Source organism: Trichechus manatus, unplaced genomic scaffold, assembly GCF_000243295.1.
Source record: "Trichechus manatus latirostris isolate Lorelei unplaced genomic scaffold, TriManLat1.0 scaffold00216, whole genome shotgun sequence".
In the NCBI taxonomy this organism is placed as follows: domain Eukaryota; kingdom Metazoa; phylum Chordata; class Mammalia; order Sirenia; family Trichechidae; genus Trichechus; species Trichechus manatus.
In genome coordinates, this window is record NW_004444152.1 from 3,632,391 (window position 1) to 3,646,252 (window position 13,862).

Below are 13,862 nucleotides of genomic sequence, written 5' to 3' on the forward strand. Positions count from 1 at the left end.
GACCCCAGACGCTACTCACCAAGGTAGAATGTAGAACATTGCCTTTATAAACTATGTTACGCCAATTGAGCTAGATGTTCCCCGAGACCGTGGTCCCCACAGCCCTCCGCCCAGCAGTTCAGTCCCTCAGGGAGTTTGGATGTGTCTATGGAGCTTCCATGACCTTTCCTTGTACAAGTTGTGCTGGTTTCCCCAGGATTGTGTACTGTCTCACTATTTCACCTTTTTGAAGATCATTTCGCTGGATATAGGACTCTTGTTTAACAGGTCCCCCCCCACCCCGAGCACTTTGAATGTCATCCCCCTAACAATAACAAAACAACAGAAATGTAATTTTTATTAGATTAACAGTCAATGATACAGTTAATTTTTCCTTTCATGTTCAACTTCCTGTTTTCCAGGGTTTGAGAATTGTCTGCTTTTTGCTGGCTTGGCTTTCGGTGTCTTTTCCTTGAGACCAGCGTCTCCTCATCAGCACTCAGGAGTCTCTCCCAGTACCTGAGTTTCAGCAGATCTGAAGAACATCTCCTTCAGACAGCCCCCTGCTCACTAGTACAAATTTTGTATACTCCACCTGGCCTTTTTATTTCAGACTATTCCAGTCACACTCTGCGGAATTGGTTAAAATCCATCTGGTTGTTTCTCTGTGGCACAGGGACAGAGAGAAGCATGTGTGAATTAGGCCTTCCCTACTTCTTTTGAAATTAGGAAGTATGAGTCGTCCTTACTTTCTTCTTCAAGATTGCTTTAGCTGTTTGTGGCCCCTTGTCCTTCCATATAAATTTGAGGATTGGCTTTTGTATTTCTACAAAGAAGACTATTGGAATTCTTTCAATAATTGATTGTGTTGTTGTTGAGACTATACACAACAAGAACATACACCAGTTCAACAGTTGCGATATGCACGGCTCAGTGACATTGATTATATTCTTCAAGTTGTGCAACCATTCTCACTCTCATTTTCTGAGTTGTTTCTCCCCCATTAAGATAAACTCACTGCCTCCTAAGTTTCTTTCCAGTTTCTGTTGTCAGTTTGATCCCATATAGACAGATCTTAAAAGAGCATAGTGCTCAAGGCAGCGTTCTTTACTAGTTAAGCCAAACTGTTGTTTGGTTTTACAAATACTTCAGGGGATATTTTTGGTTTAAGGTTTAAACATTACCTCAGGGTGGTAGTTTTGGGGGTTCATCCAGCATCTGTGGCTCCAAAAAGTCTGGATTCCATGAGAATTTGGAATTCTGTTCTTCATTTTCTCCTTTTGAGCAGGATTCTTCTATACAATCTTTGGTCAACATGTTCAGTAATGGTGGCTGGGCACCATCCAGTTCTTCTGGTTTCATGGCAAAGTAGGCAGTTGTTCATGGAGGCAATTAAGGCTGTTGAAATTTTGATGGAGATTGTATTGAATTTATAGATTGCTTTGGGTCATATTGACATCTTAACTATATTAAGCCTTCCAATCCATGAGCACAGAATGTCCTTCCATTTATTTAGATCTTTAATTTCTGTTAGTACTGTTTTGTAATTTTCTGTGTATGTCTTTTACTTTTTTGGTTAAAGGTATTCGTAGGTACTTTATTCCTTTAGATGCTATTGTAAATGGTAATGTTTCCTTTTCTACTTGCTCATTGCTGATACATAGAGACCTGACTGATTGTTGTGTGTTGGCCTTGAACCCTACCACTTAGCTGAATTTCTTTAGTAGTTCTGACAGCTTTCTTGTGGAATCTTTTGGGTTTTCTATGTATAAGATCAGGTCATCTGTGAAATGGAGTCGTTTTACTTCCTTTCTTACTGTTTGGTATAAAAATATCCTAAAGAATGATGGCTTTTTTTGGTATTATCTACACTGGATGAACAAAAAGCTGATGCCCCTTCGTTGTTCCCCAGAATTGAGTTTGAAAACTCGCCTAGCGTCTGCTAAGTACCGTCCTAAGCAAGTCTGTTTGCATGAACGTGTTCTGTGGGCATGTTCTTCCTGGTTGACTTCTGGGTGATGAAATCTGGGAAGATTGTTCTGGGCAGAGGTGAGATGAGGGCATGTGATGTGCAGGGCAGTCCCCCTGGATGTGTCCCTGCAGGTAGGGTTTGTCAGGTGCTTGGGTTGGATGGGCTGGATGGCCTGCCCTCAGCATCCTGTGTACGCCTGATCCATGTCATTACTGGCTGGCTGTGTGTGTGTGTGTGTGTGTGTGCGTGCGTGCGCGCGCACGCTTTTTTTATCGTATGAGCCCATTGATATGAAATATCCAGAATAGACAAATCCATGCTGTAGTTGTTGTTATTAGGTGCTGTTGAGTCAACTTCAACTCATAGCAACCCCATGTGACAGAGTAGAACTGCCCCATAGGGTTTTCTAGGCTATAATCTTTACGGGAGCAGATGGATTGCCAGGTCTTCCTCCTGCGGAGCCACTGGGTGAGTTTGAACTGCCAACCTTTCGGTTAGCAGCCATGAGCTGAACTGTTTGTGCAACTTAGGCAATTCCATAGAGACGGAAAGTAGATTAGTGGTTGCCTAGGGCTTGAGGGGTGGGAATGGGCCATGACCACTGTCTGTGGTTTTGTCAAGGGTGAGTGCGATCATGTCGCCGTGTGAGAGGTTGTCTTCTGGGTAGATGTGACAGATGTTGGTGTGGTCTGCACAAATGGAGTCTGTACCAGGGTTGTCCAGCCCTCCCTCCACAGAGCTTCAGAGCTGGGACTCCTTAGGCGGGAACTCTGAAAGGCTCAGGACCACCCATGGACTCCAGGGCAAAGAACGAGCATGTGGGGCCAGAAGGGCCCCCTCTGCCCCCAGCACCATCCCCACCAAAGGCCTGGGAGTCAGTGTTCCAGAGCAGCATTTCCCCTGGAGAGAGAACACCAGCCCCAGAAGACATTTTGAATTTTGTAGTAGCCATGTGAGAAAAAGTAAAAAGAAGCTGTGAAGTTGATTTGAATCCTGTATTTCGTTGAACTCAGTGTGTTATCATTTCAACATGTGATCAATATGAAAAATTATTAGTGGGATATTTTTACTGTTTTTTTTTTTTTTTTTAACACCGAGCCTTTGAGATCCGGTGTATGTTTTCACTCCTGGCGCCGGTCAGTTTGGACCAGCTGCGTTTCTGGTGCTCAGTAGCTGTTTGTGGCCGCCACACTGGATGGTGCAGCTCTAGGGCTTTCCATCTGAGAAAGGGGCTCCTTCTTCCCCACAGAAGCCATATTAATCCTGTCTAGATGCTTCCAAGTTGCAGAAGGTTTTCTGCCTGAGCCTAAACCCAAGTCTCCCCCCGCTCTGGGGCCGTGCCCAGCACAGCTGCACCTCCTTCCCCAGGCAGCCTCCCCAGGTGGGGAACAGCTGTGGAGAAGTCCCCGTGGAAGTTACTCTCCAGGATGCCCACCCCAGCATTTTCCTGTTCCCCGCCAGCATGGGGGCCAATGAGTTAATAATGGTGGAAGGGATGGGGTGATGTGCAAGCTGATGTGAGAGCAGCAGGCCCGGGCTGAAGCCTTCCGAACCCCAGGAGTGGTTCTGACAGTGAGCTTGTCCGCAGAGCCCTGAAGCGCCCAAGCCCTGGTCCTAAGTAGGCGGGGTTTGGGCCCTGTGGTCTCTGTAAAAGTGAGACAGGGACGCCCCCCCGGTGGGGTTCTGTGTAGACAAGAGCCACTTCCCAGAGATTCTGCCAAGAAGAGGTGAGGATTTTTATCCCCATTCTCCAGAGGAGGGGCCGAAACCCAGGTAAGCGACAAACCTTACCCAGCATCCTTCAGCACCGTAGGAGGGCAAGCCGAGATGTGGCCCCTGAACCCCTGCTCCTGGCCATTTGTTTGCCCAGTTCTCCATCTGGCCCTTGGGGACAGGAAGAAGAAGTCACAGGAAAAGCAGGACATGTTTTGTTGCAGCCTAAGGAGGTGCTGGTGTCCCTGGGTGGCACAAATGGTTAAGCACTTGACTACTAGCCAAGAAGTTGGTGGTTTGAACCCACACAGAGGCACTGCAGAAGACAGTCTAGCCTGGCTATCTGCTTCCGAAAGGTCAGAGCCTTTTGAAAACCCTGTGGAGCAGTTCTACTCTGTACTAACAGAGTCGCCATGAGTCAGAATCGACTTGACAGCAAGTAACAGCAACAAAGAAGGAAGTTCTAAAAAGTACCAGCCGAGGTGGGGTGGGGTGACAGCGTAAGCTTTGCACAAGCACAGCCCCTTCCTCCTGGCAAGTCCTCGAAGGCTCAGGGCAGGTGGCAGGGGGCTGGTGGTTCCAAGGGGTTGACCCAGGCCTGGCCTTTGCAAGAGGAAGTGCGGTTGACTCTTGGCTGGGGATTCACAGCCCCGAAGTGCTTCTCACACTGGTGGCTCCAGATCTTTTTCAGAACTGTCAGCCATCTACCGTTTAAATTCACTTATTCTACTGGTCGTCACTGAGCACCCGCTGTGGGCCCCGCCTACGCTGGGACCACGTCAGTGTCTGAGGCAGGCCCAGTGCGCTCCTCACAGGCACACAGTCTGTTTGAGGGGTGGACAGCAAACAAACCGTCGGCCAGGTGCATTTTAGGTCATGACGCCTATTGTGAGGAGAGTGGGTAGTTCCTTCAGTTGGGTGGCCAGGCAAACCCCATGGAAGAAGGGACATTTAACCAGGGACTTGAAAGACAAGAAGGAGGCAGCCCTGAAGATGGTGAGGGGAATGTTTCAGGGAGACTGAGCAGCGTGTCTGAAGGCCAGGGTTGCATATTTGAGGAGACAGGATGAGCTGAGCGAGGGTGGGAGGTGGTGAGGATCGGTGGGGCCAAAGCCATGGTGAGCATTGCAGGCATCCTGCTGGGGCAGCGGAGCCAGCTGGGGCTCTGGAACAATGGGATGACATGGTCAGATACCTGGATTCCAGGAACCGCTGGCTGGTGTGTGGAGAGGAGGTCCTGGGGCAAGCGGGGCCGACTGGAGGCCGGTGAAGAGGCAACTGCAGGCGTCCATGAGTCGGCACTGTGGCTGGTGTGGTGGGGCCCGGGGGCAGGAGGAGTGGTCGGATTAGGGAGTGTCCACAGGCCAGGCCGATGGAAGGGATGTGGCAGATTCTGGAGAACGAAGACACTGTTTCTGGCTGGGTGATTTGGCAGCTGTTGGTGTCGCTGTAGTTAGCTGCTGTCAAGACGGCCCTAGACTCATGGTGACCTCATGCACAATGGAACAAAACACTGCCCAGTCCTGTGCCGTCCCCATGATCAGGTGCAGATGAGACCGTTATGATCCATAAGGTTTTCACTGGCTGATTTTAAGAAGTAGGTCACCAGGCCTTTTTTCCTAGTCTGTCTTAGTCTGGAAGCTCCACTGAAACCTGTTCAGTATCATAGCAACACACAAGCCTCCACTGACAGATGGTGGCTGCGCTGGAAGAGCCGTAGCCAGGAATAGAACCTGGGTCTCCCACATGGAAGGCAGTTATTCCACCACGGAACCACCACTGCCCCCATGGTGTCACTGTTAAAATGGGGAAAAGTGGGGCTGTATCAGATTTAGGAAGGAAATTCAGACTTTGCACTGCAAGTGATTGTCAGTTGGGTGTGGAGGAGTGGAAGCCGGGAGACCAGTGAGCGGCTGTTGGTGGGAGGGCCTGGTGTCTGGTTACTGCAGGTGCCAACAGGCCTCACGTCCACCCATTTTCCTGCCTTCCCTGACAGTGATCAACAAATACAAGCGCAGGAGGTTCCAGAAAACCAAGAACCTGTTGACAGGAGAGACAGAAGCTGACCCGGAAATGATCAAGGTAAACGCTAGCAGGGCCGTTGCATGTGGAAGGGCTGCCTGGCCTGGTCACAGCCCAGCCCCTAGACCCTCGGGGCTCTTGTCCGGGCACCCCCACTGAGCCACTGAGGGGGCTTGGTCTCTGAGCCTCGGCTATCTTCTCTGGGACGTGGAGTTAGGAATCCGAGCTGCCTCTTGGGGTGGAGAAGATTCCGGGTGAGATTATTAGTAATGACATCTGTGCTCTGCACCCTACCTGCACACCTGACCCTGTCGCCAGCCCTGTGAGGTGGGTCCCGCCACCATTCCCATTTCCAGATGAAGAAACCGAGGTGCAGGGAGGGGAAGTCACCTGCCCACAGTCTCTCAGCCAGGTAGGGTCAGGGCCGGATTCCAACCCAGGCATTTGGCTGGGCTCAGCCCACACAGTGAATGCTCGATGAACGTGGCTCTAAGGGCAGCAGGTTGAGGGAGCCAGGAGTGGGAACCTCTGGTGGGCGCCAGGAGCCTTCCTCTCTCAGAGGGTGCCGTCCCTGTGTAAGGAGGCTGCGTGGGGGTCGAGCCTGAGCCAGGACGTTCCCTCACTTGTGGCTGCCACGAGGCTGGAGTTCGCATCCCGACACACCATCCAGGCCCTGCCTCTACCTCTGCGGGCCTTGGTTTTAGGAGAACATCCTCTCAGGTGGCCGGAAGCATCCAGGAAGAGGGAGTCTGGAAAGGACTTGGTGTGGGGCTGGCTCGGGGCAGCAGGCGGTCACTGTGGTGGCTGCTCTTTGCTGTCATGATTGTTGTGGGAGCCCTCAGAAGGATGGCGTCTTGCCTGCTCTGAGGCCCCCCACCCCCATCTCCCTGCAGAGGGCTGAGGACTATGGGCCTGTAGAGGTCATCTCCCACTGGCACCCCAACATCACCATCAACATCGTGGACGACCACACGCCGTGGGTGAAGGGCAGCGTGCCCCCTCCCCTGGACCAGTGTAAGCCTGGCAGCCCCCCAACAGCTTGTGGGGCCCCTCTTGGCTCCTGACCAGCCCATTTCCCTGTCTTCCCCTTGCCCCGCACCCCTGAGAGATCTTTCACCCCCTCCCACCCTGCTGTTAGATACACCCCTCCTCTCTCCTCTTCCTCACCCTTCTGTGACCCGGAACAGACCACCCACGGGCCAAAACGCTCTGCAGACAGGTCTCATTCAGCCCATAAGCCACTTTACAAAAACGTGTATCGTTTGCCACCTTTTGAAATTGCAGCAACAGCAGTTAAAAATCCAGGTTTCTGGCTTCTTTTGTAGAAGCTGGATATGTGGGAACCCCGGGTCCCCTTCCCACCAGGCAGGCATGGCCTGGGGCTGAGCCTCAGCTGCCCCTGTGGCTGGGGCCTGCTCGGACCTTTGCCCGTCAGGCCCCTCTGCTGAGGTCAAGGGGCTCTTCAGCCCCTCATAGGCTCCCCGTCTCCCAAGCTGTCAGAAGTGCCTGTCGGGTCCCTGTAGATGTCTGAGTTTGCCACGGTGGTCCCTGGAGGTACCAGGAGTGTCCCCACCATTGCGGGCACCGAGGCTTCCAGCCTGGGCTGAGCGGCCCCATCCCTCTGCTGACAGATGTGAAGTTCGACGCCGTGAGTGGCGACTACTACCCTATCATCTACTTCAACGACTACTGGAACCTGCAGAAGGACTACTACCCCATCAACGAGAGCCTGGCCAGCCTGCCACTCCGTGTCTCCTTCTGCCCGCTCTCGCTGTGGCGCTGGCAGCTCTATGCTGCCCAGAGCACCAAGTCGCCCTGGAACTTCCTGGGTGATGAGCTGTACGAGCAGTCGGACGAGGAGCAGGATTCTGTGAAGGTGTGTTCTGCCCAGGCAGTGCCGGGCCCGGTGCTTCCCAGCACCTTGCTGGACTGAAGGGGGAAGGGGAAGTGGGCCTACCGAGAGGTGCTCCCCGGCCCATGGTTTCACAACCCCCAGGGCCCCCTGAGTGGGCAGGAAGTGGGTACTGGGCCCTCTGCCCTGGGGTCTCATCTCCAAGGCTTTTGTCCCCCATCTGTTTGGTGGACCAGGCTCTCGGGGCAGCACCCCCTGCTCCCTGCTTCTGCCCAGGCTGTCCCTGTGACCGCAGGCTCGTATGTGGTGCCTCTGCCTGCTCTCTCAGTACATCCTGAAATAGCGTCTGGTGTCTCCATCTTTCTCTTCACCTGTGTCTGATGTCGAGACACAGCCTTGCCTGCTTGGGATTGTCATTGGTGCTGGGTTTCTGTTCCTCACTCCACCCTGACTGTCCCTTCATCTCTGTCTCCCCGTCTCGCCCCCAGTCTCTCAGCCTCTTTCCCCACTGCTGTCTCTCCCTTTCCGTCTCTCTCCCTCCCCTTCTCTGTGTCTTGCCATAGCTCTCTGTCCCCACCTGTGTGTCTCTGACCTGCGTTCTGACTAGTGTGCTTTCTCTCTCTCTGTCTTCTTCTCTGTGATAGCCCCAGGAGTCAGGTCTAGGGGGAGCATCCACAGGTCCTTCCAAGAGCCCAGGGGACAGGAGAGGGGCCTGGGGCAAGGGAGGGCAGTGCTCACAGGGACTCTTCTCTGCCGCTGCCCGCCCAGGTGGCCCTCCTGGAGACTAACCCCTACCTGCTAGCACTCACCATCATCGTGTCCATTGTCCACAGTGTCTTTGAGTTCCTGGCCTTCAAGAACGGTAGGGTCGGGGCCCTGGGGCCTGCGAGAGGCCGTAGTGGGTGGGGAAGGGGCGGAGGTGGGGCACATGTGGGGGTGGATAGGGCCTGCCCCTTTCCTGCTCCCCTCCCTTCCCATGTCCTCCCTCTGCCTGGGGTCTCTCAGCCCTGCCCTCTGGAGGCCTAGTGAGTATGAGGAGGGGCAGTGGCCCCAAAACTCCCAGCCCAGAAACTTCCTTCCACTGGGTGAGGTGCTCAGGGAGGGGCAGACAGCACCTCCAGGAAGCAGGGCCGGGGAACTCCAAGCCAGGAGCAGGGAAGCCCCGAGCAGCTCCTGCCACCCTTCCCGGCAGGCTGCCTGTTGGGGCGGCCCTCAGGGTGGAGAGGAGAAGGCCCTGTCCTTATAAGGCCCCTGGGTCCCAAAGGCCAGCCAAGCTGGTGGCCTGTGTTTGTGGAGGACTTGCCACGGGCCGGGCCCTGCTCTGAGTGCCTCACCGGGTAGTCACTCATCTCACTCGTGGTCACAGGTGAGGGCGCGGAGGGCCGGAGAGTTAGGGGGCCTGCCCGCAGGTGCACAGGACTCAGGCTGGCTCCAGAGCCCTACTTACAGCCTTCTGGCCGTGTGGGCCACACCTGCCTTCCTCAGTGAACCCTAGTCTGAAGGAGGAGGCCTGCTGCTCTGCAGCTTCGGGAAGCCGAAGGAGTCACGAGTGTTACGATTACCATCATCGTTTCGGTATCGCCATTGCTGAGAGTTACCGTCTAGAAAAACATAAGTGAGCAGTCACTGGTGCCCGACCATTGATAGAGGCTGTTCCAAAAAAAAAGCAAACCAGCTGCCATCGAGTCAGCTCCGACTCACGGTGACCCCATGTGTCTCAGAGCAGGACAGTGCTCTGCAGGGTTTTCATGGCTCTGACCTTTTGAAAGCGGTGCACCAGGTTTTTCTTCTGAGGTGCTTCTGGGTGGACTTGAACCACCAACCTTTTGGTTACCAGCCAAGCACTTAACTGTTTACACCACCTGGGACTCCTGGGGAGGCTGATAATGGCATATTGAGTGCTCACTGGGCATGCGTCACCCCACTAATGCCCCCTGACACTGTGAGCTGGAGTTGGCTGGGACCCTTTACTCCAGAGGAGAAATGAAGGCACAGGGTGGTGTGCCCGCTTACCAGCTTGGGCCTGGCGTTAACACACGGTGCTGTGCTGCCTCCCGGTCTGAGGCGGGCCTGGTGTCCACCTCCACCATCCCCTCAGGATGGCTCGGACCCATTCTCCCTAGTTAGGATTGGCTGGGGTTCTATGAGTGCCCCCTTCAAAGCTCCTCAGGGCGACGATGGCCTGCTGGCGGCAGCCAGGTGGGAGGGAGCCTGCTGAGTGTGCTGGTGCTCCGGAAACGGGGCAGGTCAACCCTAGGCCTGCTCTGTGAGGCCAGGGCCCATCCTGATCTCTGAGCCAGCCATGGTGGCAGGGGGTTGGCCGCATGTGATGCCATGAGGCGTAACCCACATCCCGGTCACAAAACGGGAGCCGCAGTTGCTGTCATCCCCATTTGGCAGATGAGGAAACCAAGGCTCAGCAAGGGAAGTTGCTGCCTAGGGATCCAGGAGTAGCCCTGGAAGGAGCTACGGGTTGAAGACCACAGTCCAGAGATCTTGTCTCTGCCCTAAATGTGTCTCTGGGCCAGTAGCTTCACGGTTTCAGGGTGGGGGCTGGAGGAGGTGGTCCTGAAGTGCATGTCCAGGATCCCTCCCCGCCCAGGGAGGCAGAATGGCACCACGGTGGACAGCCCCAGCCTGGTGTCAGGCAGACCCAGCTTCCGCCTAGTCCCGCCATGCTCAGGCTGTGCAGCCTCAGGGTGGTGGCTCCCTGTCACCCTCGCACCAGCACAGTGGGCACCAGTCCATGGCCAGGTGCCCTCCCTCTCCGAGGTCAGTCAGGTGACGGGTCAGGCCCTGCCCACGTGAGGACTGCAGAGGCCCTGCCTGTCCCGGATGAACTAGAGACTTCCCATGGGAGGGGGCAGTGTTGTGCACCCTGCTCCATGGAGGATCTGAGGAGGATGTGGCTGCCTTATGGTGGGTGGGGGGCTGAGGGAGCCGCAGGAAGGTCCAGAGGCTCCTCAGCCCTCCGCTTCCCGCCTCCCGCACGCAGACATCCAGTTCTGGAACAGCCGGCAGTCCCTTGAGGGCCTGTCCGTGCGCTCGGTCTTCTTCGGTGTGTTCCAGTCCCTCGTGGTCCTCCTCTACATCCTGGACAATGAGACCAACTTCGTGGTGCAGGTCAGCGTCTTCATCGGGGTCCTCATCGACCTCTGGAAGATCACCAAGGTCATGGATGTCCGGGTGAGCCAGCTGCTGCACTGTGTTGGGGACCACATTGAGTGAGGTGCTGGCATGGCCGGGACCCTGGAGCCAGCCCTGGGGCTTTCCCGACGCCTGCTGTGCTCCCTGGACCAAGGGGGATTTTCGTATCAGGGGATTTTTCGGGTCACATGTGGGGCAGGGGAACTGGGAACAGTGGGGAAGGGCAGGGTTTGGGCCAGCGTGGGGGGCTGGAGCCAGCATGGGGGGCTGGGCCGGTAGGACAGCTGACCAGGCCTCCGTCCCTATCCACAGCTGGACCGGGAGCACAAGCTGGCGGGAATCTTTCCCCGCCTGACCTTCAAGGACAAGTCCACGTACGTCGAGTCCTCAACCAAAGTGTATGATGACGTGAGTGTCCCCTTAAGTAGGCCTGGGGTCTCCAGGGCCTGGCAGTGGGTGTGTGCCAGGCCATCTGCCTGCGACTGAGGTGGTCTCGTGCCTAATAGCCACGTCACACCCTGATTCCACATCTGCCACACGTCCTCCTTGCCGAGTCCAGAGTTCCCAGGGCCACCTGGAAATTCCCTCTGGGCGGGCCCGCCAGGCCAGGTGTGGGTGGGTGAGGCGGGGCTGTGGAGCCAGGTCACAGCCAGCCCGATGACCCCGCAGATGGCGTTCCGGTACCTATCATGGATCCTCTTCCCCCTGCTGGGCTGCTACGCCATCTACAGCCTCCTGTACCTGGAACACAAGGGCTGGTACTCCTGGGTGCTCGGCATGCTCTACGGCTTCCTGCTGACCTTCGGTGAGCGGGCCAACATCCCGCACGCGCTCCCGGGCCCCTGGCTGGCCATGCTAGGACCCAGCGGTGATCTCATCAGCCCCCCCTGGGGCACCCAGTCCAGTCAGGGAGACACACCTGTCCCCTCACCATGACAAACCAGAGTGGGCTGGGCTGGGGAGCTGAAGGGGACATCTGGCCCACCATGGGTGTCAGGAAGGGCTTCCTGGAGATGAACAGTATATTCCAGTCCCCATCCTCAGGGGGACCCAGACAGCAAGCAGACGAGTGAGTCACAGAGTAAGGCAATGCAGGGAAGGGCACAGTGAGGGACACACACGAGGGGTGTCACGACGCCAAGGAGGGAGCCTTGCAAAGACCTGGCGACAGGGCAGAGCATGTGCAAAGGCCCTGAGGTAGGAGAGGCCTGGGGTGTTGTGGAAGAAGGGAGGAGGCCGGTATGGCTGGAGCCAAGGGGGCAAGGAGAAGGGTGGGAGACATGGGCAGTGAGGTCAGCTGGCTGCCAAGCCCTCAGCTTCAGGCCGGGCGAGCCGCCCTCTGCTCACATGTCTCACCACCACCGCTGCCACAGGCTTCATCACAATGACACCTCAGCTCTTCATCAACTACAAGCTCAAGTCCGTGGCCCACCTGCCCTGGCGCATGCTCACCTACAAGGCCCTCAACACCTTTATCGACGACCTGTTCGCCTTCGTCATCAAGATGCCCGTGATGTACCGGATCGGCTGCCTGCGGGACGGTGAGGCCCAGCGGGTGGGCCAGGCAAGGGCCCCCACCAGAGCGGGGTTTGGTCTGAGGGCACTCGATTCAGTCTTTGCGGGACCCCAGTCAACTCCCCACCTGTACCCCAGCCTGGCCGTGTGCTAGGATGGGGGTGCCTTCTCCTCATGCGGCCTGCTCTTACCCCCGCCCCCAGATGTGGTTTTCTTCATCTACCTCTACCAACGGTGGATCTACCGCGTCGACCCCACACGGGTGAATGAGTTTGGCATGAGTGGAGAGGACCCCACAGCAGCTGCCCCTGTGGCCGAAGCCCCAGCAGCAGCAGGGGCCCTCACACCCGCCACCACCCCCATCACCACAACGGCCAGCACCGCCACCGAAGAGGAGGCCGCCACACCCCGGCCTGACAAGCCCACCCAGGGGGCCAGCTCTGCAGACGAGCCCCGTGAGGCTCCTCCAAAGCCAGCAGAGGACAAGAAAAAGGATTAGTCACTCCTGGTCCTCCTCGTCTGCTCTGGTTCCTGGTGACCACCACACCCTGCCTTCCCAGCCCCTGTCGCCTCCCCCATGTCGCCCCTTCCCTGGACAGATGGGGCCAGAGCAGCGGGAGGCCTCCCTCGGGCCAGGACCCAGTGTCTGGTGTGTAGGGCTGCAGCCGGCCAGGGCACATTGTGTGTGGAGGCACCATCTGTCTGTTCCTCTGTGTTTCTTGCCATCTCTCCCGCCAGCGCAGCACCATCGGGAATCGTGGTGAAGCCGACATGGGGCGGCCGAGGTCAGGGGGGCCAGGCGGGGGGCCGGGCTCCCTGTGGGAGATGCCCACGGCTCTCCATCGTCTTGTCCCTCGTCCCTGACTGCCCCCTCCTCCCAGACCGCTGCCCTTTAACACAGTCTGGATTTAATAAACTCATATGGGTGTTTAACTTACACTCAGCAACCTCCCCCTCCTCCTCGTGCCTCCTTCCTTTCTCTACCGCTTCAGAGAGCAGTGCAGCCTCGGGTAGGACGTGCCAATGGCAGGATGGGGACCCTCTGTCTAGAGCCACGCCCTGTGGGCCAGGCCCCTTTCCACCCTCCTGACCCTCCCGGCAGCCTCCAAGGGGAGTTGGTCACCCTCCCCATTTCACAGATGGGGAGGCTCTCATGCCAAGGCTGCTTGCCCTGCAGGGCAGCCAGGGCAGGAGTAGAATCTGCACCAGACACCTGAACCCCCCATAGGTTCTGGTCAGGCCTCCTCATGCAGCAGACATGGGACCTTGGACGTGTAGCCTCACTTCTCCGGGCCTCTGCCCACGGGTGCGCACCTCCCAGGGTGGGGAAGGGTGCGGGGGAGACTCCTCGCAGGATGTCCACAGCAGTGCTGGGTCTAGTGCTCTGTAGGAGTTGGGGTATCATTAGTGTCCCTGCGGAACTGGTCAGGTTCTCAATGTGTGCCATCTGGACCTCACCAACATCCTGGGCAGTGGGACAGGTCTCCCACTTTCTGGGTAAGGAGACAGGCCTCTGGGCTTCCATGTATTCCGAGAGGTTGGGACCCCACATTCCTAACTTACTTTTCTGGAGGGATGGTCTTTTCTACACTGCAGAGAGACGAGGCCCAGGCTGAGGCCACATCAGGCTCCCCAGGGTTCCCCTGCCACCACACCCCACGG

General features: G+C 56.5%; 1 protein-coding gene across 1 annotated transcript in view; it reads left to right on the top strand.

Annotated features, from left to right (window-relative positions):
* Positions 1-13,146, top strand: part of CLPTM1 (CLPTM1 regulator of GABA type A receptor forward trafficking) — a 38,128-nt gene extending 24,982 nt beyond the window's left edge. Inside the window, exons 6-14 of the mRNA XM_004388791.2 lie at positions 5,661-5,746; positions 6,580-6,700; positions 7,318-7,562; positions 8,307-8,400; positions 10,534-10,724; positions 10,998-11,093; positions 11,355-11,490; positions 12,059-12,226; positions 12,404-13,146. Of these exons, the coding sequence (XP_004388848.1) occupies positions 5,661-5,746; positions 6,580-6,700; positions 7,318-7,562; positions 8,307-8,400; positions 10,534-10,724; positions 10,998-11,093; positions 11,355-11,490; positions 12,059-12,226; positions 12,404-12,699 (1,433 nt within the window). The 3' untranslated portion in view covers positions 12,700-13,146. The remainder of the gene's footprint in view (positions 1-5,660; positions 5,747-6,579; positions 6,701-7,317; positions 7,563-8,306; positions 8,401-10,533; positions 10,725-10,997; positions 11,094-11,354; positions 11,491-12,058; positions 12,227-12,403) is intronic.
* The last annotated feature ends 716 nt before the right edge of the window (positions 13,147-13,862 follow it).